General features: G+C 40.3%; 2 protein-coding genes across 2 annotated transcripts in view; one reads left to right on the plus strand and one right to left on the minus strand.

The window, feature by feature from the left end:
• Window positions 1–26776, plus strand: part of TG (thyroglobulin) — a 168892-nt gene that overhangs the window by 109167 nt on the left and 32949 nt on the right. The gene's annotated exons all lie outside the window — the stretch shown is intronic.
• On the minus strand, window positions 19–25920 carry SLA (Src like adaptor). The gene is made up of 8 exons (XM_026678533.2): window positions 25767–25920; window positions 21763–21865; window positions 16448–16547; window positions 12242–12328; window positions 11173–11276; window positions 9265–9396; window positions 3270–3402; window positions 19–965 (listed from the first exon to the last, which is right to left on the minus strand). Exons 2-8 carry the CDS (start codon window positions 21824–21826, stop codon window positions 755–757), a joined length of 831 nt encoding a protein of 276 aa, XP_026534318.1. The 5' UTR covers window positions 21827–21865; window positions 25767–25920; the 3' UTR covers window positions 19–754.

The raw sequence follows: 26776 nt of genomic DNA on the forward strand, positions 1-26776 counted from the left end.
AGCACAGTCACCATGTGCTTTACTGCTCAACTATTTGACTTTAACAGGAAACTCTACTTAGAACCAAAGAGCACAGAGTATACCATAGATCCAAACTTGTAAACACTGCATCCACTGGCTGAATACTATGTAGTTGTTGCATAAACATACATTCCAACAATGATTTCCAACATAAGGACAGGAACCGAAGCTCAAAAACTTTGGCCACCTAATGAGAAAAAAAAATCATTCATTGGAAAAGACCTTGATGTTGGGAAAGACAGCAAAAGGAGAAGGGGACAACAGAGGTTTAGTTGGTTAGATAGTGTCACCGATGCAATGAACATGAATTTGTGCAAACTGTGGGAGACAGTGCAGGACAGGAGGGCCTGGAGTGCTATGGTCCATGGAGTTGCACAGGATTGGCAACTGAACAACAGCCGAGATGTACATAAAAAATAAAATTCCAGGTGAGTGTAAAACAGGTGTTGAATTGTTTAAAATATTTTAATATCACAAGAGATGTATATACATAAAGATACACACATGTGCCATAGTTTTCAGGTCTGTCTGAGGATCACACCTGAATAAAGTCCATATTTTACAAGGGACCACCTCCGCATAAATAAATATAAATATGGGTAGATTTAGGGCATCTGTGAGATTGGAGATGAGATGTTCGTTATCTAGAAATGATGATGATGAGATTTTCAAGAATGCAGCAACATCTACTCAAAGTGCTAATTTGCAACTCCCAAGTTGGGTTTTCTCAGATTCAGTCCTCATGATACAGGAAGTTGGGTTGGGATTGGTGGTTGCTCCAATAGACCAAAGACTGGGTCTTTTTGGCTTTCTTTCTCACAGCAGAAGAATTGTCGTCCATAGTTAGGGCAAGGTAAGAGGCGATGCTGTTTCGGAGACCGTAGCTGAGGCCAGAGTCTTCCAATCCGAGCATGTCTACAATGTCATCATCACATTCCCTGGACCTTGGGAGAAAAGAAAAGCGGCTGTAAAACTTTCATGGTTATAGAAGAGAATATTTGTAGCTCAGGGCTGAACTGTGGGGTCCTTGGCACTCTCTGAGCTCGGTTGTTTCTTGCAGGCGTTTCATTGATTGCTTATTGTACCCTATGACTATTATTAAGCATTGTATCTGACGATTCTTGACTCTTGACGAATGTGTCTTTTCTTTTATGTGCAGTGAGAGCATTTGCCCCAAGACAAATTCCTTGGGTGTCCAATCACACTTGGCCAATAAAGAATTCTATTCTGTTCTGTTCTGTTCTGTTCTGTTCTGTGCCGTGCCGTGCCATGCCATGCCATGCCGTGCCATTTTATTTCATTTTATTTCATTTCATTCCATTCCATTCCACTCCACTCCACTCCATTCCATTCCATTCCATTCCACTCCACTCCACTCCACTCCACTCCACTCCACTCCACTCCACTCCATTCCATTCCATTCCATTCCATTCCATTCCATTCTATTCTATTCTATTCTATTCTATTCCATTCCATTCCATTCTATTCTATTCTATTCTATTACTCAACGAGGTAATTTCATCAGTGTTAGAAGGAAGTGGGTTTGCTTTCTATTTACATACAAGCAGCTTGCCCTTGTAGATAAACAATGAATAAAACCCCAATCAAAGTGTCAGCTCAGTAAACAACAGCCTACTCAAGGAGTGAACAAGAACACTCCCTCCCAATACAGGGCAAGCCACTTGTATATAAACAGAGAGCAAACCCCATTCCCTTGCAGCACTGATGATGATACCCAGTTGAGTAATGAAACATTTGCAAGAAAATATGCTCAGAGAACACCAAGGACCCCATGCTTTCATGCTGGGTACAAAATAGGAGTATTTCACTAGCAGTTTAGCCATTTTGTATAATGCGTCACTAGATTGGTAGAAAAAAATAATAGAATGGCAGGTAGCTTTTATACATCTTTGAGTTAAAACAGTTGTCTGCTATTGCTTGTTTCCTCCAAATATACTTCGCTTTAATTTACAAAGTGTTTCCCTATTTCCTATTCATTGCTTTGGGGTGAGCAATCCTTCTTACTTCCCCATGATCTCAGCTAAATAAATGGATCACAAAAAAGCAAATTCCACCACTTCCCATTGTGGCAGTTTAAAGGATCCTTTGAATGGGAAGCTGTCTATGGCTGTAGGTAGCATAGCCCTCATGTCAGAAGCACCGAAGTGCTCCTAGGTTGAAAGGATTAGCCGGTGACATCACCGTTGCTGGAGATGGGGAAGCCCAGCAAGAGCTGGAGCAAAGGACGGGAGCTCAAACCTGCCGTATAGCAACATTTGGGTCTCAAACGCGAGCTCGCTAACCCAGCATCCTAATCATGTGAGCCACCATGCTATGCCTGTAGATAAGGGCACACCTGTGTGATCCCAATCTATCCTGGTTAACAAATTGCAGTGCAATTTGAGATTCTTTTTTTTTTTCTTCCATTCAGTCTCATCTGATTCTTGGAGACTGTCTGGACAAGTTCCTGCAGTTTTCTTGGCCAGGTTTTTCAGAAGAGGTTTTCCATTGCCTCCTTCCTAAGGGCTAAGAAAGAGTGACTGGCTCAAAGACACCTAGCTGGCTTTGTGCTCAGAGCAGGATTAGAGCCCACAGCCTCTTAGTTTCTAGCCTAATGCCTTCACCACAACACCAAACTGGCTATCACAGTTTGTCTCACCCAGCTTATATCCTGACTGGCTCCAAAGGTATTGCGGAAGACAATGTAGTAAGCAAGCTTGCCTTTGTTATACAGGTAGCCCTCAACTTACAAGCGTTTGTTTAGTGACCGTTCGAAGTTACGTCACTGAAAAAAGTGACTTAGGACCATTTTTCATACTTACGCCCCTTGCAGCATGGCCATGGTCACGTGATCAAAATTCAGATGTTTGGCAACCGACTCGTATTTATGACGGTTGCAGTGTTCAGGGATCATAGGATCCCCTTTTGTCATCTTCTGATAAGCGAAATCAATGCGGAAGCCAGATTCTTTTTACAACCGTGTTACTACGTTAACAAGTACGGTGATTCACTTAACAACTATGGCAAGAAAGGTCATAAAATGGGGCAAAAGTCATTTAACAACTGTCCTGCTTTTAGCGACAAAAATTTCGGGCCCAACTGGGATTGTAAGTCAAGAGCTACTTGAACCGAATAATTTATTTCCGTTGCAAAATTGAGAATCTAGGGCTGGTCCTTCGCAGGCTGTTGCTTTACTTTCAGTTTGAGATAGAATATATATCAAGAGCCTTATCTTAAACAAGGAGTACCTTTGCTTATGATTCCAGTTGAAGGTTTTGTTGCGCATCACCACGGGGGGCTCTTGAGTCCTTACTTCGTGGGTAGCGGTGTGTTGAGTGAGGCAAGGAGTTGTGAGGACACAGCACAGGCCATCAGACACCTCTGCAGATTAAAACAAAGGCAAAAATGCATGCAATTGACCTCATTTTAGGCTATTCACTGATACATTGATGTTCCAAATGACTGCACAATCAATATGTATGTATGTATGTATGTATGTATGTATGTATGTATGTATGTATGTATATATGTATATATGTATACACACACAACACACATAAACTGTTTCAACTCCTACCCTCAAAATGACACTATAGAGCACTGCACACCAGAACAACTAGCTAAACAAATAATTCCCTTAACACTGTCTAACTATTTACAAAGTCTGCATTACTATTACTATTAATCTTCTCATTGCTCCTTGTCACCCATCCCCTCCCACTTGTGACTGTAGGACTGTAACTTTGTCGCTTGTATCCTTACGATTTAGATTGACTGTTTCCTAGTATGATTTGATTGCTTATTGTACCCTATGAGTATCATTAAGTGTTGTACCTTATGATTCTTGACTCTTGATGAATGTATCTTTTCTTTTATGTACACTGAGAGCATTTGCACCAAGACAAATTCCTTGGGTGTCCAATCACACTTGGCCAATAAATAATTCTATTCTATTCTATTCTATTCTATTCTATTCTATTCTATTCTATTCTATTCTATTCTATTCTATTCTATTCTATTCTATTCTACTCTACTCTACTCTACTCTACTCTACTCTACTCTACTCTATTCCATTCCTTTCCCTTCCCTTCCATCCATCCATCATCCATCCATCCATCCATCCATCCATCCATCCATCCATCCATCCATCCATCCATCCATCCATCTATCTATTAAGGTAAAAGTAATGGTTTCCCTGTCCAGCCGTGTCCAACTTGGGAATGGTGCTCATCTCTCTTTCTTAGCTAAGGAGCCAGCCTTGTCCAAAGATGCTTCCATGATTATGTGGCCAGCATGACAAGGCACCAAGGCCTATAGGACACTGTAACCTTCCCATTGAAGTGGTACCTATTGATCTACTCACAGTCACATGCTTTTGAACTGCTAGATGGGCAGGAACTGAGGCAAGTAACAGGCACTCATCCTGTCACATGGTGTTTTGCTCTCAAACAAAGGGTGTCAGATTTCCTGCTGACAAGCTCAGCGTCTTGAACCACTGAGCCATTGTGCCCCCCTCCCGACATATATATCTATGTTTTAAAAATGCCGCAAGAATTCTAGCAAGTTGTTCCAGTCTTGCCTTTGCAGGATATTCTGAAAATTAAAGTCAATTCCTGTAACGGCATCAACGCATCTATGCAATTACAGTATCTTGACAGCATTGTGGAAATTATTTCCTTCCTTCCTTCCTTCAGAGTGAGTTTTTCTTTTTAACTTCCCAATCTAGCTTGCAGCCTTGGCTTTCCCTGAATATCTCTCCACAAAGTATTATCTAGGTTCAGTCCTGCTTAGTTTCCTCCCCACTTTTTTTTAGATTAACCGAGGTCAGCTAGCAATAGCACTTAGACTTGTACGCCACTTCATAGTGCTTTATAAGTGGTTTTACAGAGTTAGCCAGTGGTGGTATGCTACCGGTTCAGACCGGTTCAACTGAACTGGTTGTAGAAAAAGCCGATGATCAGCTGAGACAAGGAAAAAGAATCCTCTAGCAATCACCTGAGAGGAGAAAGAAGAGAAAAGCACAGGATTGGCCCTCCCACCTGTCCCTGCTTGTCAGAAGGTCGCAGAAGGGGATCAACTATCATAAATGTGAGTCAGTTGTCAAGCATCTGAATCATGTGACCATCGGGCATGCGGTAATGGACTTGGGGTCAAATTATTCTCCAAAGCAGTGGTTGCTAACTGGTGGGCCACGGACCACTGGTGGTCCATGAGAAAATTTTGGTAGTCCACAGAGAAATGTCACCCCCACAAAGCAATTAATCCAAGCTGTGTGGGAACACAAGGCTTGCACCACTTGCATTGAGAACAACATGAGGTAGTGAGGGGAGGGGGGAAAGAGCGGAGGGGGAAACTTGCCCCACTCACCCCACGTGCCTGGCCTGGCCACTGGGCTACTTCTTTCCACTTCTTTCTTCTTCTGCTTTTGGCTGCACGCAAGGAAAGCAGCAAAAGTCTTTCTTTCTCTCCCCAAACTCCGCCAGAAACGAGTCTTTGGGACCCTGCAAGGCATCCTGCTTCAAGAGGCTGCGCCGGCACGAGAAGTCTCACAAAGACTCATTTCTGGCGGAGTTTGGGGGAGAGAAAGAAAGACTTCTGCTGCTTCTGCTGCTTTCCTTGCATGAAGCCAAAAATCTCTCTCTCTCTTTTTCTCCCCCCTGAGAACAGAGCTGGAGGCGGTATCCTGCAATCCCAAATAAAGAATGATAGATTGGTAGGAAAACAGGGTGGGGAATTTCTGCAGAGAAATTCTGCAGAATTTCTGCAAAGACCCTGGGAAAATCCCTGGGAAAATCCTCAAAAACAGTCTGCAGGAAAATCCCCCACCCTGTTTTCCTACCGATAGATCATTCTTTATTTGGGTTCGCAGGATACTCTCTCTCTCTCTCCCCCTGAGAACGGAGCTGAAAAGCAGGTTCATGAAGGAATGTGGCTGCCTTGGAGGGAATGGGGTGTGTGAGGGACCTCTGTGTGTGTGTGTGTGTGAGAGAGAGGGGGGGTGGAGGGAGGGAAGGAGGGGGAACATCACCGCCAGCCCTCCGAGGTTAGTTTGGATCTCTCTCTCTCTCTCTCTCCCACCAACGTCACAAGCCACTGTCAGTCAAAATTCATATTAGTGGTCTGCAGGATTTAAAATTATGAGTTTGGTGGCCCCTGAGGTCCAAAAGGTTGGTGACCCCTGCGACAAGAAACAAGGGATGGAAACTAATCAAGGAGAGAAGCAACCTAGAATTAAGGAGAAACTTCCTAACAGGGAGGACAATTAACTAGTGGAACAGCTTGCTTTCAGAAGTTATGGGTGCTCCATCACTGGAAGTTTTCAAAAAGAGACTGGACAGCTACATGTCTGAAATGCTATAAGGTTTCCTGCTTAGCAGGAGGGTTGGACTTAGAAGACCTCAGAGATGTAGATTTTAAACTCTTTGTGTTTAAAGTCAAATCCACCACTGAAAATAGCAGAAGGTGCACTTAAAATAAAAGCAGGTGTAGGAAATAAAGCAGACGATAAGCAGGCCCGAAGAAGGAACAATAACTCCAGGCTTCCCAATATGCTTTAGAACTGGGCATTCTTTTCTAATAGGCTTGCAGGAAAACCTCTGGAGTTTTTGAAGTGCACGGTGAAATTCTCTGCAACATTGAAGATTAACTGCTAGAATTTTAGCAGCTCCTCCAATGCGAAAGGATGACTATTTTTGTTGCTTTTCCCTAATGTCATTTTATTTTAAGCACACCTGCAAATAGGAGGAAATGGTTTCCATTGAATTTTTTTTTTAAAATAATCCAAAGCTTCAAAACAATTTCCAAATGACAGTTTCATGTACACATTTGAATCAACTCCATTTAGGTACTGAGTTTGTTAGGGTGAGTATGGAAAAAAGCTCGCTGTGCAAAACAGGTTGAGGCTAAAATTAGTTGTTGGTTATCATATGACTTCCACTTTCACATCCTCTATTTTAAATGGGGTTATTTTTATTAAAAAAAAAAAAAAGCAAAATGTTTTGAGATGAGTGATGGAGAAAGAGATTAGTATGACATCACTAGACAACTGGTGTTTCTAACTCACTGAAGCGGTTTAAAATATAAGCATGGAGTACTGATATTTATCTATCACTGGGTGTACAACCATGGTTCCTGTTCTTTGATGTGAATCTCCAGGTAGCATGATTTGTGAGAAGTTGGCTTGGTTGTTGTTAGGGAAGTTGTGGCTTCACACCATTGAAAATGCATAAGATATTCACATTAATTAGAACATAAAGTAATAAGAGTTGGAAGAGACTTTAGAGGTCCTCTACTCTAACCCCCTGCTCCAACAGGAAAATCTTTATCATTTCAGACAAATGATTGTGAAGACAAGTTGTTCCATTAGCTGATTGCTCTCACTGTTAAGGAAATTTCTCCTAGGTTGGTTCTTTCCTTGGTTAGTTTCCATCCATTGTTTCTCGTCTTGCCTTTTGGTGCTTTGGAAAATAGTTTGACACCCCCTCATCTTTGTAGGCACCTCTCGAATATTAGAACAGTGCTATCATGTTCCCCCCATCCTTCTTTTCATTAGAACAGACATACCCTGTTCCTGTAACCGTTCTTCATACGTTTTAGACTCCAGAACCCCTAATCATTCTTGTTACTCTTCTCTGCGTACTTTCCAGAGTGTGTATGTGTACTGTGGTGACCAGAACTGGATGTAGTATTCCAGGTGTGGTCTTACTAAGGCTTTGTAAAGCGGGTACTAGAATTTCACATGATCTTGAGTCTATCCTTCTGTTAATGTAGCCTAGGATTGCGTTGGCTTTTTTTGGCTATGGCCATATACCGCAGGCTCATATTTAAGTGATTGTCCACTTGGACTCCAAGATCCCTCTTGCAGTTAAGATGGCGTGTGACAAGGCTAAAACTATCATCAGTCATCTCAGATGATAAGAACAAGGCAGACAAAATTATGTCCTGTTTGTACTTTTTCTGGTATTTATTATTGTGGCTTTTTAAATTTTTATCTATTTCTTTCGATTGTTTTTCCTGTTGCGGAGTAGCCTTTGGAGAGATAGATGGCTGTATGAATTTGATTAATAGTAAATAAATCACTGCCATAGCACCATCTTAATATGTGTTCAGAGAACACATCAGTGGAAATGCTTTTCCGCTTTACAATTTGTAAATATTTTTTCTGAGTCTGTTGTAGCTTTGAACTGTAGTTAAACGAACTGTGGTAAGTCAGGGACTACAATGTATTGAGCTGAAATTGCACTGCTCCATTGAAATGTTGCCACTGATAGCCATGAATAAATATGATGCATGCAATACCTTAAACTACAATAAATTTTGACATAGTGGGTGGCTTCACACAGCACACTAGATATGCTAACTTGATGATGGATAGTTTGGGGATCATATTATTGCCTTAGAATGTTCTATGAACCTGGCCAACAAGTTAAGCCATGATAGTGGGCATAAGCATGTTTTACGAGGTCAATCATCAGGCTTATTCTTAATCCATGACTTCACACAAGGCCTGGAAGTGACATTAGAGTAAAGCAAGTTTTTTTTAATGTCAGTGCTAGAAGGGAATGGGGTTTGCTTGTATATAAATAGAGAGCAAACCCCATTCCCTTCTAGCACAGATGATGTTACTGAGCTGGGTAATGAAACGTCTGCAAGAAAACAACCAAGCTCAGAGAGCACCAAGGACCCCACATCCCCATATTGCCTGCAACATTATTGAACACCTTTATTTGTTTGCTACAAGCACATTAGATTGACTATAAGGACACGGTGGCTCAGTGGCTAAGACTCTGAACTTGTCCATCAGAAAGGTCGGCAGTTCAGTGGTTCAAATCCTTAGCACCGCATAATGGAGTGAGCTCCCCTTACTTGTCTCAGCTTCTGCCAACCTAGCAGTTCGAAAGCACGTAAAAAAAATGCAAGTAGAAAAATAGGGACCACTTTGGTGGGAAGGTAACAGCGTTCTGTGCGCCTTCGGCGTTTAGTCCTGCCGGCCACATGACCACAGAGACGTGTTCAGACAGCGCTGGCTCTTCGGCTTTGTAACGGAGATAAACACCGTCCCCAAGAGCCAGAAACGACTAGTACGCATGCGCGAGGGGAACCTTTAAGAGGACAGAGGAATCATTTCTACACCCTAGATAGGACCAAACATTGCATGGAGAGAAAGTACAAATCCTAGCCAGGATCACTTGACAAGTTGTATTTCTGATCTTGGAAAAGAAGGCGATTGGAGCTTTCTCTTACCAGAATAGTGGCTTACGAGGTCCTCGAGACACTGAAATGTTTGCCGAGGGGAGATGTAATACCAATTGTTTGGCAAGCGGAAGATCCTGTAATGTTTCACATTCACGTGCCGGACTGACAGTGAATAAAAACCTGGAGGGGGAAAAAAAGTTGCTATAATAAGAGCCCCCATTTAGATCCATGTTTCTTGAAGATGTGTGGACTTCAACTGCCAGAATTCCTCACCAGCCTCAATCCCTCTTAACATCAGTTTCTCCTTTTTTCTACGTTATGCTCACGTTCACCCTTTCTGGCAGCTAGATATCTCTGACTGAAAAAGAGATATCTAGGGTTAGTATATTGTTTTTCTAGATAGGTATTCTGGCTCGGCCAATTTATGTTTAATGTTTTATATGAAATGGATCAGAAATAAATGTCCTTGGCTGTCACCAGCTAGAAATAGGAATATCAGCCTGGTATCTTTTAGCTAGACAAGAAGCAATGGGTGGAAACCAATCAAGGAGAGACGCAACCTGGAATTAAGGAGAAACTTCCTAACTGTGAGAACAATTAACCAGTGGAACAACTTGCCTTCCGAAGTGGTGGGTGGTTCATCACTGTTTTTTAAAAAGAAACTGGACAGTCACTTGTCTGAAATGATATAGGTTCTCCTGTTTGAGCAGGGGGCTGGACTAGAAGACCTCCAAGGTCCCTTCCCGCTCTATTCTGATTGAATAGCTGGACCAGCACTAAACTTCTAATGTTGATTAGAACTTTTGGAAGTTGAAGATGGGAAGGACTATCACTTTGGAGAACATTGCTGTACGAGATTATTTACAAACAATGCAACTGCTGTACTTGTTGAGATGAGAGGACCAGTGCAATCCTCTATGGGTTTTACACAGAAGATAATTACACTGAATTTTGTCTCAGGAATTTGTCTATGCCATTTATATATATAAAAGAGCTTTGGTGGCGCAGTGGTTAGAGTGCAGTACTGCAAGCTACCTCTGCTGCCTGCTGGCTGCCTGCAATTTGGCAGATCGAATCTCACCAGGCTCAAGGTTGACTCAGCCTTCCATCTCTCCAAGGTGGGTAAAAGGAAAACCCAAGATTGTTGGGGGCAATATGCTGATTCTGTAAACCACTTAGAGAGGGCTGTAAAGCACTGTGAAGTGGTATATAAGTCTAAATGCTATTGCTATTGCTATACTCTAGGGCAGGGCTGCCGAACTCTCAGCCCGCAGGCCGGATGTGTCATGTGCTGGCCACATTCATGCCCGGTTCAGCGAAGGGGGGAAAAGTCCCGATATATCATGTGATACAGCTGTGACGATGTGAGTTTGACACCCCTGCTCTAGCGCAACATTTCTCAGCCTTGACAGATTGACGATGTGTGGACTCTCAGCAAGGCTGGCTGGGGAATTCTGGGAGTTGAAGTCCAACACATCTTCCAACTTGCCAAAATGGAGAAACACTGCTTTAGATGCTGAAACTCAGTTCCGATCTACCCTAGGCCGTCTAGCCAGTTGTTTGGGGATTGCAACCCATGAGCAATAGAAAGTGTTAGGTTCGGAAGCTCGGGCTCATAGAGACGAGAGACTCAGGTTCAGTAAACAACAGCTCTTTATTTACAGGCTAGATCAGGCTAAAGCAATAGCAGCCGTGGCGGCTCTTTTATAGAGCTCGCTGTGGCTTGGCGGCCAATGACATCGCTTTAAGTCTCCCGCGCTTGGTTTTAACCAATCGCGGCAGACCCTTAGCGAGCCAATCATAACCGCCCAGGCTGTCCAATCAGGTAGCGGTTGAAACGGACCAATGGGAATGCAGGGTTTCAAGCCTGCTAATATGGAACAGAAAGAGTCACTCACTCCTCATCTCTGGTTTATGAGAAAACAGACCAAGGTTCCCTAACCACTTTTTGCTTACCATTTGTGGATTCGCTTTTTCTAATCATGAAAGAGCCCGTTTTGTTATTCGGAAGGAGCAGTAGTTCTTCGGCTTTTTCTCTACCGATGCCTTCAAATAACCAGCTACAGGAAAAGTGAAAAAAGAAATAGGTCAGGTTTATACGGGGAGGGGGGGAGGAAGAGAAGATAATTTTGTTCAGCAAAGTGCACAACGGGCTCAGGAAGTCCGAGTAAGGTGTCTCGGGAAATATTCTAATGTGTACACATCTGGATTTCCCCGCCGGTTGCTGATCACTAGTTGTTAGAGAGTGGAAAATGTAACTGATTAAATATGAGTACAGAAATGGGCATTTTCAACAGTGTGGATGCATTTTTACAATGTGGATTAGGGCAGTGATCCCCAACCTTTCTTATGCCGCGGCCCGGTATCCCCAACCTTTTTTATGGCGCGGCCCGGTGCGGCATCAGCTGGGCGCGCCATCTTTTTGATGAAAAAGTGCTTCCGGTGAGCTTTCTACCCGGAAAAGCTCACCGGAGGCACTTTTTCATCAAAAAAAGATGGCGGCACCCAGCAAACCAGCGGCCCGGTAGGACTTGTTCCACAGACCGGTACCGGTCCGCGGACCAGTGGTTGGGGACCCCTGGATTAGGGAACTGGAGACTAAAACATATGAAGAACGGTTGCAGAACTGGGCATGGCTAGTCTAGTGAAGAGAAGGACCAGGGGAGACATGATAGCAGTCTTCCAATATTTGAGGGTTTGCCACAGAGAGGAAGGGGTCAAGCTATTTTCTAAAGCACCAGACTATAATGGATGGAAACTGAACAAGGAGAGGTTCAACCTGGAAATAAGGAGAAACTTTCTGACAGTGAGAACAAATGGAACAGCTTGCCCTCGGAAGTTGTGGGAGCTTCATCACTTGAAACTTTCAAGAAGAGATTGGACTGCCATTTGTCAGAAACGGTGTAAAGTCTCCCGCTTGGGCGGGATGGTGGTGGACTAGATGACCTACAAGGTCCCTTCCCACTCTGATTATCTGTTTATTTGCCTGCGTAAGCATAGATATATACACAAGGAAATCCCTTACCCGTGGTAAACTCTGGCAACACAATTTTCCGGAATATAATTTTCTTTTCCTGTAGTCAGGGAGCAAGCTTTCCACCAGATACCCTCGCTATAAAAGTGAAAAGAGGAAGCTGCTGTCAAAGGCATGGTGAAAACAAGCTAGAATTAGAATTGGTCTTAGTAATAGAGAATATTTGCAGCTCAGGATTGAAATGTGGGGTCCTTTGTGCTTTCATAGAGTGCGAAAGGATTTTTTTTTTTCATTTCAAAAATTTTATTATTACATATTAAAATATTGAACACAGTGTGACTGTCCTGGCATTGTCTCTGCCATTCACACTAAAATATAAAACAAATAACATTATACTAATCATACATTGTAAATTTTATGCCATTATTCTATCCAGTATGTACATTTATATTTACAGCATAAAACCTCATACGTTGCTAAATTTATACAACCATTTTATCCACTATGCTCCAGATAACATCAAATTAAATTGTGCAGTTGTTATTTTCTGTTCCAACTCCTTCTTCTCAATTCCAACCATTATATTCCATACATCATGATATTCTGCCTCTCCTTTATTTTTAAGTTCTAACGTCTGTCTCTCCCTTTCTGCACAAACTAGTATTTCCTTTATTATTTCTCCTTCTAAGGGAGTGTCTCTGTTTTTCCAACTTTGGGCATATACCATTCTCGCTGCTGTTATGATGTGTAGTATTAGATATAGCAAGTTAGAAAGGATTTTGAAGGACCCAGAAGCTAGAAGTAGAATATATCTTGTGATTTGTGGTTTTGTTTTGTTTTTCTGGAAAACTTGTCCAGCTACCTTAAAATGACCAAGACTCACAGTATTTATGAGAGAAAATCAAGGAGTTTTTGTTAGTTTTCCATGCTTTACAGGTAATCCTCAACTTACAACCACAACGGAGCCCAACATTGATGTTGTTAAGTGAGAAATTTGTCCAGTGAGTTTTTGCCCCATTTTGCAAACTTTTCTTGCCACGTTGGTTAAGTGAATCGCTGAGGCTTTAAATTGGTAACATTGACTTTGTTCTTCAGAAGGTCACAAAAGGAGATCATATGACTCCGGGATGCCGAGTCCGTCATAAATGTGAGTCAGTTATCAATATAAATACTTCTGTTTCCACATGGAGAGTACTTCTGAACTTTGTGCTTGAAGTGGAAAAGAATGAAACTTTTGTTTTGTGTTTTACCAATTAGATTGATAGATCCTTATAGAAATGGCAAGTTTATATGGTATTATTATGAAAAAGCAAAAAGCTGTGATTTGATGTTAATGCTGTCAGGATTCCAGCAATCGCTCTAATTAAATCATGATTCTCGAGCCAAACTTAAAAAAACTTCAAAGGATTTATTAGAGGCGACATACTGGCACTGCCAGTATGTTTTACGAGTTGACAAATGCCCTAGTTTATTGCAACAAGAGAGAGTTGGAAGTCAATACTTCTTTTTCTATTTCCTAATCCTTCCTCATGTTTCTCCCCCCCTTTCACCCCATTGTTTTCCTTTTGTATTTTGTATCTTATTTTATCTTATAACAAAAAATATTAATGACCAGAAAAATGCGAGTCACATCAAGCATCCGAATGCCAATCACGTGACCATGCAGGATGGTACAACGGGTTGTGTGAAAAACGGTCATAAGTCTCTTATTTTCAGTGATGTTGTAACTTTGAATGATCAGGAAGTGAACTGTCATAAGTCAAGTTCTATATACTGTCAGCGTTCCAACTAACCAACTCCCAACCAATAAACTCTGAGACAAACGTTTCCTCAAAGTTCCATTTTATTAGAGTTGTCATATTGGCACATCTGGGAAAACCAGAATCTGAGAGTTCCAGGTTTTCCCTTCCCAAAAGAAAAGAAATGATCCATCCCCTGCACCCATCAGTCCATCACATGGCCCAACCAAATCTTCATCCCAACTGGAGATATCCCTCCAGTCACTCCCCTCCAGGTGCAGGGCAACATGTCCTTGACGCTCCGAGAAAGAATGTTGTTGTGTCTAATCTTCTATCTCACTATGAAATCCCCCCTCCCAAATTCAAAGGCACTAACTGTGGCAGTCTCGAAGCTTCCAAGTAAAAAATGGCTTCCAAGGCTGACATAATTACCTCAGAAACAAAATGGTGAAAGGGTCTAAACTGAAATGTCAGATAAATTGGAAATATTCATAATTTATTGCCTAATATGATTTCCATGCCTGACGGAAAGCAATCCACTTTACCTCAGAAAGGATGTATAAACATCATGTTTAGGCTCTGATTTAAAGAAAGGTATTCACGGAAGGAACATGCTAATTTTAGCAGATTCCAAAACCGTGGGCTTTGAATGCACTAGTTTGAATGTTTTGACCCGTAATGCCATCATAGAATTTTAAGTGCAACCATTTAAATGTCGATGGACCCCATTTCTATATAATTTACTCATAGAAAACAACTATTTGCCCTTTAGGTGCCCTACAATTAAAAGGATCCACAACTCTTTGCACATTTGTATGCATGCCCAGCAGTGTCATAACAGGAAGAAGAAAGTTCCATCCAGTCTCGACTGTCACACTCGTCAGTTGTGAGCTCAAAGGCTTGACTGGTACATGAAAAAGTACACTGCAAGAAAAATATTTATTTTTGGCTTGGTTTTAAAACTGTCCACCCTCAGCATGCCTGATCACCTGGTTTGAAACACCCGAGTGGAGGCAACTAGCTATACTCTTGGCAATTTACACAAGGGTGACGATGGGTTGTTTCCTATTTGCACGCACAAAAAGCTGACTCTTTCAACTTCGTGGTTTTGTTTTGTTTTTTTAAGGTAGAAAGAAAGAGGAGGAACATTGGTTGGAAATAACGTATATTGATTGTCACTCGTGATGTTAGGAAAGGCAATAATTTCCTTCAGTAATTTAGAGACTAGGAATCTATGTAGGTTTTCCATCAATGTGTGGTTTAATGCCTTTTTTTTAAAAAAAAAAAAACCACCTAGGGATTATTTGGGCCTACTTTTCTGTTTCCATCAATTATTCTTGCTTCAGGTACCTTCTTCAGGTGTCTTCTGTGGACCATACAGATATTCTACAAATTACAACTATAATTGGGGTGGAATTTTAGTTGTAAGACATGACAGCAAATTGACCAGAGTGGATTTTCTGACGATTTTTACAGCGCTTGCTAAATGAACCACACAGTATATAAATCTGAATCCATTCTCCTGAATGAGCATTTTTTGCTGTAAACTGGCAAAAAGTGTTGCAAATCATAATCACGTGATTGTGAGATGCTATGATCGGTTGTGAATGGTTGCCTGATTTGTCTATTTTTGTCATGTTCCCACCAATCTCTTAGAACTTAGAATAACATTATTGTCACTTTAAATGTACACCATCGGCGTACATTAAAATGAAATTTTTGTTGCATACAACTCAGAAAGGGTCCCATCTCCAATACACATTACATAAACATGAGAAAACAAATAAATAAATAAACAAATCAAATCAGTCAGAGATAAAGTAGGAAAATACTTTTGCAATAACTTCTCACAACAAAAAAATATTGGTCCCCCTGCCCATCTCTCTAAAACCTATCAAATTATATGAGAAATTATGCTGCTGTAATTTTTGAGTTCAGAAAAAATAGCCATTCAAATTATTTTTTATCTTTATAGGCAAATAACAAAAGTGGAATAAAATTTACCTTTAATGATATTAAAATGATATGGAAGAATATTAAAATTGCATTTACAAAATTCTTAACCTTTATTGCAATTGGATGAGTGAAGGATTCTTACCCCCTGTTCTTGGTGGAGATGGAGGTGTGGCTTTCTTAAAGTTTAAGAAAACTTTAAACAGTTAGAAATCTATTTATCTAAAGATAACATCTGCTCTAAAATATATAACATTGGCACAATGTACCCAAACCACATAAAAAAAAAATACAAATGAAAACACAACTTTTGTAATCCCCAAGGTGCTTTTCCAAGAGGCAATTGGACTTTCTGGTTTTTCTTTGAAGACGTTTTGCTTCTCATCCAAGAAGCTTCTTCAGCTCATCCAAGAAGCTTCTTGGAGGAGAAGCGAAATATCTTCAAAGAAAAACCAGAAAGTCCAATATCCTGTTGAAAAAGCACCTTTGGGACAGCCATGACCTGGATGACTGAAAATCTCTGTAGCCACAACTTTTATAAGCTAAAAGAAATTTGCATACTTACTCTGATATCACGCGTAGTTTCTCCCCAACTTGAAATATAGGCTGGCTTTCATCCGGCATGGTATAGTCATAGAGTACAGCAAGAAAATCACTTCTCTGACCTGCAGAATCAATCAATCAATCAGTTAATACAATTTAGGGTATAGTTGCCTGAGTCTGATTAACATCTCTACAGAATAAAAGCCTAAAGTCCCTGACGTGCCAGATGTTAGAGGAGGCAGCTATTCAATGTTTGTGAATTATGGTGGCCACCCAGATGCGTTCAAGAACCTCACAAGGAAGGATCAGTGGGAATTGTCCTCTTGTTACTGTGATCTCCCAGCAACTAGTATTCATTAGGTTAATTTGTGTTCTTGTTTCTTTGCAACTACTTAGAATAGTAAATGTCATTAGGTTGCATCAAAAGTGACTGCATTTGTAGAGAATGGTGTCTTGAACTGTACGTTTAGAGTCACAAGATAGCAAATTGATTTTATCATATTGTTTAAACAGCATATTGTTGTCTTGCTAAGGGTGTAGGATTAAATTTAGATTTAAAAACAGTGCCCCAGGACATGAAAAAGTAGAAGAAGGGAGAAAACCATATAAGAAAAGAAAACAATGTAAGAAACTATATAAGGCAGAAAAATCAAGATCATCTTCTCATTCAGGGAAGCTGTTAAATCAAAACCCTCTGGTTTGAGAAACAAAGAAAGAAAAAAGGAAGGAAGGAAGGAAGGAAGGAAGGAAGGAAGGAAGGAAGGAAGGAAGGAAAGAAAGAAAGAAAGAAAAAGAAAGAAAGAAAGAAAGAAAGAAAGAAAGAAAGAAAGAAAGAAAAAAAGAAAAGAAAAGAAAAGAAAAGAAAAGAAAAGAAAAGAAAGAAAGAAGGAAGGAAAAGAAAAGAAAGAAAGAGAGCAGGAAGCCAAAGAAAGGATCCTATAGAGAGAAAAAAATAGAATTATAGCACTGACTTCCTTTGTAGAGATAAGGTGAGACAAGAATTGAGATCAATGCTTTGCTAACAGATCTTTGAATTTCATGCTTGGTATCCTTGCTGAAAAATCTGAGTAGGGTTGGAAGAACTCTCAGCCTAACTTGTAGTAGACCAGATGGAGATACAAGTGCTCCATATATGGGACCTGTCCTGTCTCAGAAGTATCATAAGATCTTGGCAAGCAAGATCTCCTGCTTGTAGATTAACTCAGGGACATTTGGCTGTCTCCTGGAGTTCTAGAGAAGATGCCCCCACCCCAATTAAGGGCTAAGAATTGAGGCTTTATTGGTAAGTGACAATATAACCAGCCTTAAGTCATAGTTCAGCCCAGTTATAGTCATTTCTCCCACCTCTTTGCAGGAAAAAGTCTCAGGGAATAAATGTTTGGTTCTTTGCAATAGCTAAATTTGCTCTGTCTTTCTTCTTGAGTCTTACCCACTAATATTTCCCCCATAAATAGTATTTTGTAGTGATCCAACTTCAGGATGTGTTGAAGACTCCTGATTGATGAGTTTTGCACATACACAGGAATAATCTATCGGAGAACTGAATTGGCTATTAACATCTTCGTCCTTGACTGAAACAAGAAAATTGATAAGTTGTAAAAGGCAGAAGAAGCAATTTGAAAGGTCATGTTGGAAATAAAATCTGGTCTGGTTCTTATTCCAAGCTGCGAGAAAGACGCAGGAGAAATGAACTGCAGTTGGAAAGAAGGTCTCCATTTATTTGGTAGCCAGAAACAACAGTGACAGCAGCATGTTTCTGAGGTGGCTGACAAATTGGGGTTGAGAATAGATGGGCTTTTATACAATTTTAGGTGGCTTTGTCATTGAGATGCCTGTTCATGCCCTTTAATATTTCAATGGCTGTTGATAGATTACTATGGGATCATGTAGGGGTCATGGCTGGCTCTACAGGCAAAAGAGGAAATGCAAATCCTGGGTGTTTCGTTTGTTTGAGCTAATCATGTCAGTTTCAGCACCTTGTCCTATTGTGCTGCTTATTCAGATTCCCTTTGTTTATGAATAGAGTGGCCTGGCTTTACAAAATATCCATTCACAAAGCCTAACCCCTTCAGGCTTCTGCTTGAGACTGTTTTCCTAGAGCAGAAAGATTGGGGGCTGCTTCCTGTCTTTATTTTAAGGGGATTTTTCTCCTCTTCTCAAATATTCTACTCCTCCCCTTTTAATATTCTGTAGAACATTTTAGTCTGGGGAGATGGCTGGGGCTCTTCCCACAGTGCTACATGTTGAAAGAAAATTGGCATTGACATTTTAATCAAGGAAAATGTCAGGTACGAATAATCAGGGCCACACAAAATTGATTTATTACTGAAGCCTGCACACAAGAATCTAGTCTACTAAGAGCACTAAATTGATACTAGATAAGAGTCTACGGAATTCAAGAGGGTTTGGACTTATATCGCTTAGGGGAACATAATGACTGAAGTTAATTCCTCTCTTGTCTCTTCCTGTCTTCCTGTCCTTTTCCTGCAAAAAATAAGCTATGGTCACCATGTCCGTGAATAATTAAAACTTGTGGAAAAAGACAGTGCCGTTTTCCCTCACTATTGTGTAAGTAGGATCTCATAATCAATCCATAACTAAAATAGCTACAACCGGTTTTTAGATGGATTAGATACTTATGGAGATGTTAGAAGAAAGACAGCAAGGAAAGTATCGATCTGGCCTTCAATAGTTAAATAGCCAGGAAAGATAAATACAGCCTGGATCTGATAATCTCATTAGAAATATATAAAATAAAGAAATCTTTGTTCTTTTTGACTGAACACATATTTTAAAAGAACAATCTATTGGTCTTATCAAGTATCAACATGCTTTAGTGTTGATTTTTTTTAAAAAAAAAAGTCTTTAGTGTTAGAACATAAAATGATGAACTGATAAATAGCTGCAGTCAAGATACAAAGTCGATGTAGTTTTAACTAGTGGAAAATGAGCGAGGAGGGGAAAATGAGCAGGCCCCGTAATTCATTCCAAGAAATGTTCTACTTTTTCATGCAAACCGAAATTTTTGCATTTTTGTACATTTTAAGTACAATTTAAAAATCGAATAACCAAATCTTTAGTTTATGGGAAACTTGTACATAAAGATGTGCAGTGCAGGTAGTCCTCAACTTACAATGGTTCACTTAGTGACCATTCAAAGTTACAATGGCACTGAAAAAAGTGACTGATGACCATTTTTTCACACTTACGACCATTACAGCATTCCCCAGGGTCACATGATTTACATTCAGATGCTTGACAACTTGACTCACATTTATGACAGTTGCGGTATTCCCAGGATCATGTGATCCCTTTTTGTGACCTGCTGACAAGCAAAGTGAATGGGGAAACCAGATTCACTTAACAAACGTGGCGAGAAAAGTGATAAAATGGGACAAAACAAATGTCTCACTTAGCAACAGAAATGTTGGGCTCAATTGCAGTCATAAGTTGAGGACTACCTGTATTAGAAAGGGCACAAGTTTACAATATTTGAAAACTACTTTCAAATGTGCTTACATTTAGAATAGAATAGAATGAATGAGTTGGAAGGGACCTTGGAGGTCTTCTAGTCCAGCCCCCTGCTCAAGCAGGAGAACCTATCTTATTTCAGATAAGTTAGTTCAGATAACATCTAGTGATGGAGCAGCCATTTAAGGAAACATTCACACAAAGAGGTATGAATTTTCATCCAGATTAAAAGAATTGGAAAGAACAAAGTTAAATCGTCTTTTAGCCTGACTTCATTTTTGACTCCCCGCCATTTGAGTCAAAAAATAAAAACAGCATCCTCTTATTCGTTAACCTTTCCATTCATTCATTTTTATATTCTTCCCTTCCATTCAGCTAAAGGCTTTAACATAACTAGCAATAATACCTTTTGGTGAAAAAAAGCAATAAAATACAATGAAATGAAGCATAAAAATGAGATATTTAAACAAAGAACCACTGAAGTTGCTAAATCGGTTATCCCCAAGGGGCAGGTGACCTAAACTTGAATTCCAGTAAGAGAATTGAAACAGGAGGGGTGCACCTAATTCAGGGGGGATTTTTAGGCATAGTTGTGAAAAAGAAAATACAGGGAGTCCTTGAATTATGGCCACAGTTCATCCATACATTTTTGTTGCTCAGAGAGTCGTAAAATGAGTTTTACAATCTTTCTTGCCCCAGTTATTATGTCAGCATTCCAGCAAACCTCCATTCCGATCAGTAACTCTGAGACAAACATATCTCAAAAGTACCTTTATTAGAATAGCACCTGGCACATCTGTGGAATCCCGAATCTAAAAGATTTTCAGGCTTCCCACAATTTTCCAAACTATAAATCCATCCCCCCTTGGCCGTCATCACATCACATGGCTCAATCACGATCCATCCAAAAGTAAGATCCTTATTTCATCCTGCGCCATTGGACTCAGTGACCTTGGACTAACAAAAGAATTTTATTTTGTCTGCTTAGAGCTACTCAGTTGAAATCAACCCCCAATCCCACTTTCTCAGGCTATGTGGCAGCATGGAATATGGCTTCCAAAGCTGACATATTAAGTGAATTACTGCAGTTAAGTTAGTAACACAGTTGTTAAGTGAATCTGGCTTCGCCATTGCCTTCTCTTGTCAGAAGATCACAAAAGGTGGTCACATGGCCCCAGGACACAGCAACCATCATAAATATCAGGCAGTTGCAAAGCATCTGAATTTTGATCATGAGACTGTGGGGTCATAAGTGTGAAAAATGGTCATAAGTCTCTTTTTTTATAAGTTAAGGTCTACCTGTGCTTGAGGTAAATTGTTGGGATCTGGTGGGCCACAGATGTAGAGAAAAATCATATCAAAAGCTTGGTTGGCTGTCAGGTTGAAAGTTAAGCCTGGTAAATACAAGTCAAAAGAACAATAGGCAGACTGGGGGAATACGGCATAAAACCAGTTCAAACTGGAAGAAGAAGAGAGAGTCTTGGTGCTTTCTCCTTCTTCCCCAATAAAAAAAGGAAGCCATTTCTCAGAAGAACCCTCATTTGAGCAAGTCAACCTAAAACATAGGCCTGTTTGGTAGAAAAAGAGAACCGCACAGAAAGGAATTGTGCAGAATTAAAATAACAGCTTTCTATCATGTGAGAGTCTGAAACACCAGCTGAAAGGGACTTTGGGGAAGAGGCCAACATTTGGCCACTGGGACCCCAACATGTGGTGAGCTACCAAGCATTGATGCCAACTATGATGTCATGGGAAGTTGTAGGCTAGCTGTCTACAGGAATATGTTTCTAGTTATCATTCCATTTCTGTATTTGTTCTTCCTTCCTATGTCCTCCTCATTAAATTTCTTTTTTAAAAACCACCTACCTGATTGCCAAGGTGTACTCTTCACTTCAGGTGCTGTTTTCAGTAGTTTGATAGCATTCCCCATTGTTTTTCTCTTCCTTCCAAGTGATTTTTTTTTCCAGAACTAGGGAAAACAAGTATGAAAAGTTCAAACCCAAATGTTCTCTTGTCACACGAAAATAGCAACTTCTGGAAGGATGAGGAAAGTATATCTAAATGGACAATATTTGTCACTTTGCATAAAGATGTCTAGGTTGGCAGTCTCATGATTTTTGTCAAGTTATCACAATGGTGACAACAACGAACCGTTGTATGAAATCACATCAGATTTTTTTTGAAGATAGGTTTTTCAAACTTGGCATTTGAATAAAGTATTTATTATTTTGTAGGATAAATAGAAAGCTTGATGAGAACTTGTGGTCCAATATTTATCTACAGGGATTGGACTAGAAGACCTCCAAGGTCCCTTCCAACTCTGTTATTCTATTCTATTCTATTCTATTCTATTCTATTCTATTCTATTCTATTCTATTCTATTCTATACATATGTAGACACTGGAGTGTTCAAATTTACAAAACAATTATAATGTTTCTTTTTTCTTCTGTTCAATCATGTCTGATTGTCAGAGACTGCTGTTTTCTTGGCAAGGCTTTTCAGAAATAGTTTGCCATTATTTCTTTCTTAGGACTAAGGGAGACTGACTGGTACAAGATCACCTGGCTAACCTTGTGTCCAAAGTGAAAATAGAACCCAAGTTCTCCCATTTCTACCTGATACCTTAACTACTACACCAACTGGCTCTCAATTGTGATATTAACAACAACCTGAATAATCATGAATGCATTTTCCATATGCCAACTTTTGTAAAAAATCTGTTTTGACCAAGAGCCCCTTCACAACTATAAGACACCTGTATAATACACCTAGAAGAGATATATCTTGAGGGAGACCTAAAACAACAACAACAACGTCTATGCTCTATTTTTCCAGTTCGAAGGAGAGGAAATATTGGTCTTGATACAGGAAGAATTCTGATGAAGTGATAGAGGGGAAAATCTAAATAAGAGCAGGTGGAAATCAACCATTTAAGGAATAAATGAGATCATCTTTGCTGTTTTTGAGCCAGGACTTTTAAAGTATTTATAGGAGATGCTTTAATCTGGAGTTCTATACTAAGCAGGGAATTAAACTTGATCATCCAAATGGTCTTCTTCCAACTCTAGAATTCTATGATCTCCGAGAAATCCATGAAATAGATCAAGTGCCTAGAATCCTGCAGGAGCTTTCAACACAAATCAAACCTTCTTGTCCAATTCCGTATATTTTAAAATTGCAAAGAGTTCCCAAGAACAGCTGTATTTCTAAATGAATAAGCTCACTTAGTTTGTCTTCTCATCTCTTCTCTTTCCATTTAATATTTCTTTTAAAAGTCTGTGCAGGGTTAATCCAACGTATGTTGCAGTAAAGGGAAAAAAAACACCAAGGTTTAATATTGACCTCCTTTTCTTGTGGAAATAGGAGGGAGGACAAAAAAAAAAAAGAAAAAGAAAAACTCTAAAAGTCAAGACTGTGCAATGAAATTGTCTCTAAAGTCTTTCGGTCTGGAATCCTGGATGGATACTTGCTAACAGAGGTGTGTGTTTATTTGGTTTTACAGATTTATTGAAGCGTTTCTTAATTTAGCTTTGAAACGGAAATGAACACACTCACTTTTCTATTTGGGTGTGTTTTCCGGCTCCTTCAGACCGATAGGTGTTAAACTACATATGAATCAATTCTAACATCAGATCGGTAATACATTTGGGCTCATTTTTCCCACAATGTCAGTGAATTCCCACCGAAGTAGCCCCGAAGACAGTGTGGAAGGCAATTCAAAAGAGAATTTGGAGGTTCATGATGTCTGCAAATTTCACCCTGATTTTGCTTCTGAGAAGTAGGTTTGACAGGGGCTGGGTTTTTTTCCCCCATGAGATAATTTTAAAAATTGATAAAAGGTAATACGAAGGGTGAGTGGGTGTTTGTCTTAGCTTTCTGCCTCTGAAATAGAAGCCGTTCCACCCCCAATATTTTCTGCCCTGAGTTAGGGACAAATTATGCATGAAATTTTCCATCCAGTCCAAACCTAATAAACATTTCTTTTGGAGATGCCTTCAAATCACTGAGGACCTCTGGTGACTTCCCAAACAATTCCTTGCAGTTTCTTGGCCAGGTTTCAAAAGTGGTTTGCCATTCCCTCCTTCCTAGGGCTGAGAGAAAGTGGCTGGCCCAAGGTCAAACCAGCTGACTTTATGCTTGTGAAAGAACTAGAAGGCACTAGAAGGCACAATTTCTAACCTGATGTCTTGACCACTTGACCAAGCTGGTTCTCAGTTGACATAGAGGTCAACTATCTACAGCATATTTGGGTAGGCCTTTGAAAGTTGCCTTGGTTCCAGAAGTTGTGGGTATTCCAACACGGGAGGGTTTTAAGAAGAGATTGGACAACCATTTGTCTGAAATGTTATAAGGTTTCCTGCCTGAGCAGTGGGTTGGACTAGAAGACCTCCAAGGTCCCTTCCAACTTTGTTATCCTGTTATTCAACATAGTCTTCCTTCCTCCAAGCAAGTCCATCTTCTCTTTACTATTTCTTTTTTTTAATAATAATTTTTATTGTACTTTTCCACATTTTAAAAAAACCATATACAATCTTCTCAGCACTGTGACATCGACATTTCCAATTCGGTCAACATACATATTTACATTAATTTTTGTTTCTAGTTTCTAACCAATGATACCACTTTTCCCAGACCGTATAGTATTCCATATCTTCTCTATCTTGCAATTCCAATGTAAGTTTGACCCTCTCTGCACAATCCATTACTTTCTTTATTATCATACTTTCGGAGGAGGTACTATCTAGTTTCCAATTCTGTGCATAGGCGATTCTTGTCGCTGTCAATATATGTATTATAATATATTTAGCTCCTTTGACAAATACTCCTCTAATTATCCCTAATAGAAACATTTCAGGTTTAAGCTCAGTTCGGACATCAATAATTTCCTGCAATCAATTCCTTATTTTATTCCAATATTTTCTTGCTTTGGGGCATGACCACCACATATGAAAGAAGGTACCTTGTTTGTGCATACATTTCCAGCATTTTGGAGTCAAATTTAGGTAATTTTTTGCCAATCTTGCTGGTGCTAGATGCCAACAGTAAAACATGAAGATTTTCTTTATTGGCAGCGGACGTCGTTAATTTGTAATTTTTAGTCCACAATGTTTCCCATTTCTCTAATTGAATACTATAACCAAAGTTTCTTCGTTTTCTCTTTACTATTTCTATCACTGCTTCTTTCTTGACTTTGTCTACAAAGACAATGCTCCTCTTCCAAGTGAAGTTTCCTGAGGGGATCTTCCACACTACAGAGCTCTTGTCCTCTGACTCCAATCTAATCATCTTCCAATGGGAGAACACCAAGCAAGGTAACAATTCTGTGCTTGATGTCTCCTCTGTGGATGCTGCCTGTTTGATCCAGGAGGGTGGGTAAACAGACCCTAGCAGTCAGAAGAGGAACAGGTGGTCCAGGAAGCTTCTGTGGCCTTCCCGTAGTTGATGTGTCAATGTAGGCAAGGATCTGGAGGTAGCATCTCTTTGTGTCCACAATGAAAAGAGGCATGTAGGTAGCTGCCTTCCTTTTCTGCTGTCTAGTGTTGTCATCCTTTTTCCTTTAACCTATGAACAAGTGAGGACTAGAAGGAACGATGGAGATGGAACAGAATTCTGTTCTCTTCATCTGTGGAACCCATTTGGATGAAGAAGCAAAGCACATTCCCACATCTCTGGTTGCTTTTGACGAGTCGGACCATCTACCTAAGTACCTCAGATACAAAAATGTTTGCAAAATGGCAAATGGTTACTTAAACCCTGAACTCTTTTTAGAGATAAATCTTTTCCAATGTCTTGGACTAACCCAGAGACCTTTGTGTTGTGAGCAGAGGGGAAATCTTTCTACCTGGAAATGGGTGAGATCGTTCCTTACCTTGTCTTCAGATGTCAACCATTGTGCCCTTCTCCTTTCAATTTTTTATTCTCTCTCTCTCTCTCTCTTTACCGGGAAACAGCTGTCCCGCAGTGTGAGAAGTCTACTCAGAAGGAACTTCAGCTTCAGAGCTGACAACAGCTGACCCTCAAAATGAGACTTTGGGGAAGTTCAGCCTATCTTGTAAGCACAGCACTGGTTAAACAAACCACACACTTCCTTTCAGAAATGAAGGCTCCAGTGTGCTTGCAAAAGATGTGGTTCTAGTTGCTTGCAACGGAGGAGGGTGGCTAAAGAGGAAGGCATAACTGTGGATGAGGTCTTTTCACGTAGTTATGGGTGCCTGTGTGGTGAGTGGCAGATGTGGCTGTGAGAAAAGCAGAGTTTGTGCAGGAGCCTCTTCCTATAGAATGAACCACAGATGATCGTCTCTTGTTTATGTTGCGGATGTATTTATAAAGTTGTTTGGTTTCCACTTGGTAGCTCCTTGTGACCTGTAACATCAGAATATGGACTGATAAGCAGATTCAAGTAGCCATAAGGGTAAGCAGTGTGGGACAAGCACTTGGACCCAAAAGTCTTGACAGAAGAAGTCAAGCAGACATGGGCAACCAAGATTGAAACTGGTTTTAATGGTAGAGGCTAACTCCCCTTTTGGAATATCAAAGGTCGCTTGTAATGCATTCTCTGTCCCAGAACTCTCCTCGGTATAAAGTCGTCTTCTGCTGTTCCAGGGTTGGTAATTATCTGTTCTTTTGAAATCCTGTACAAGAAGTTTAGAAATTATGAGAAATCTAGAGAACTTCATGGCCTAGAGAACTTGCACAACTTAGTGGGGTCATCTTCCAGCCAGCATGATCAGAAGGTAGCTGATTGGAAATAATGGGAATTGTACTTCTTGTATGGGAAGTTGTCTAATTGTATGACATGAAAGCATGTTACAGGACCACCATCCCCTGCCCCCCCAAAGAAAGGGAGATGTCTTTAAAAAAATGGAGTGGGTGGGTGGG

This window comes from Notechis scutatus, chromosome 3 (genome assembly GCF_049901735.1).
Source record: "Notechis scutatus isolate UNSWTSFEM ecotype Mainland chromosome 3, rNotScu1.2, whole genome shotgun sequence".
In the NCBI taxonomy this organism is placed as follows: domain Eukaryota; kingdom Metazoa; phylum Chordata; class Lepidosauria; order Squamata; family Elapidae; genus Notechis; species Notechis scutatus.

Excerpts from the sequence above, each read along its gene's own strand:
- SLA (XM_026678533.2), bottom strand. The coding sequence starts at position 21,826 with ATGGGGAATGCTATCAAACTACTGAAAACAGCACCTGAAGTGAAGAGT. Across the intron at positions 12,329-16,447 it reads AAACTACGCGTGATATCAGA|CGAGGGTATCTGGTGGAAAG; the intron begins GTAAGTATGCAA and ends TCACTTTTATAG. Across the intron at positions 9,397-11,172 it reads AAAAAGCGAATCCACAAATG|GTTTTTATTCACTGTCAGTC; the intron begins GTAAGCAAAAAG and ends TTCCCCCTCCAG.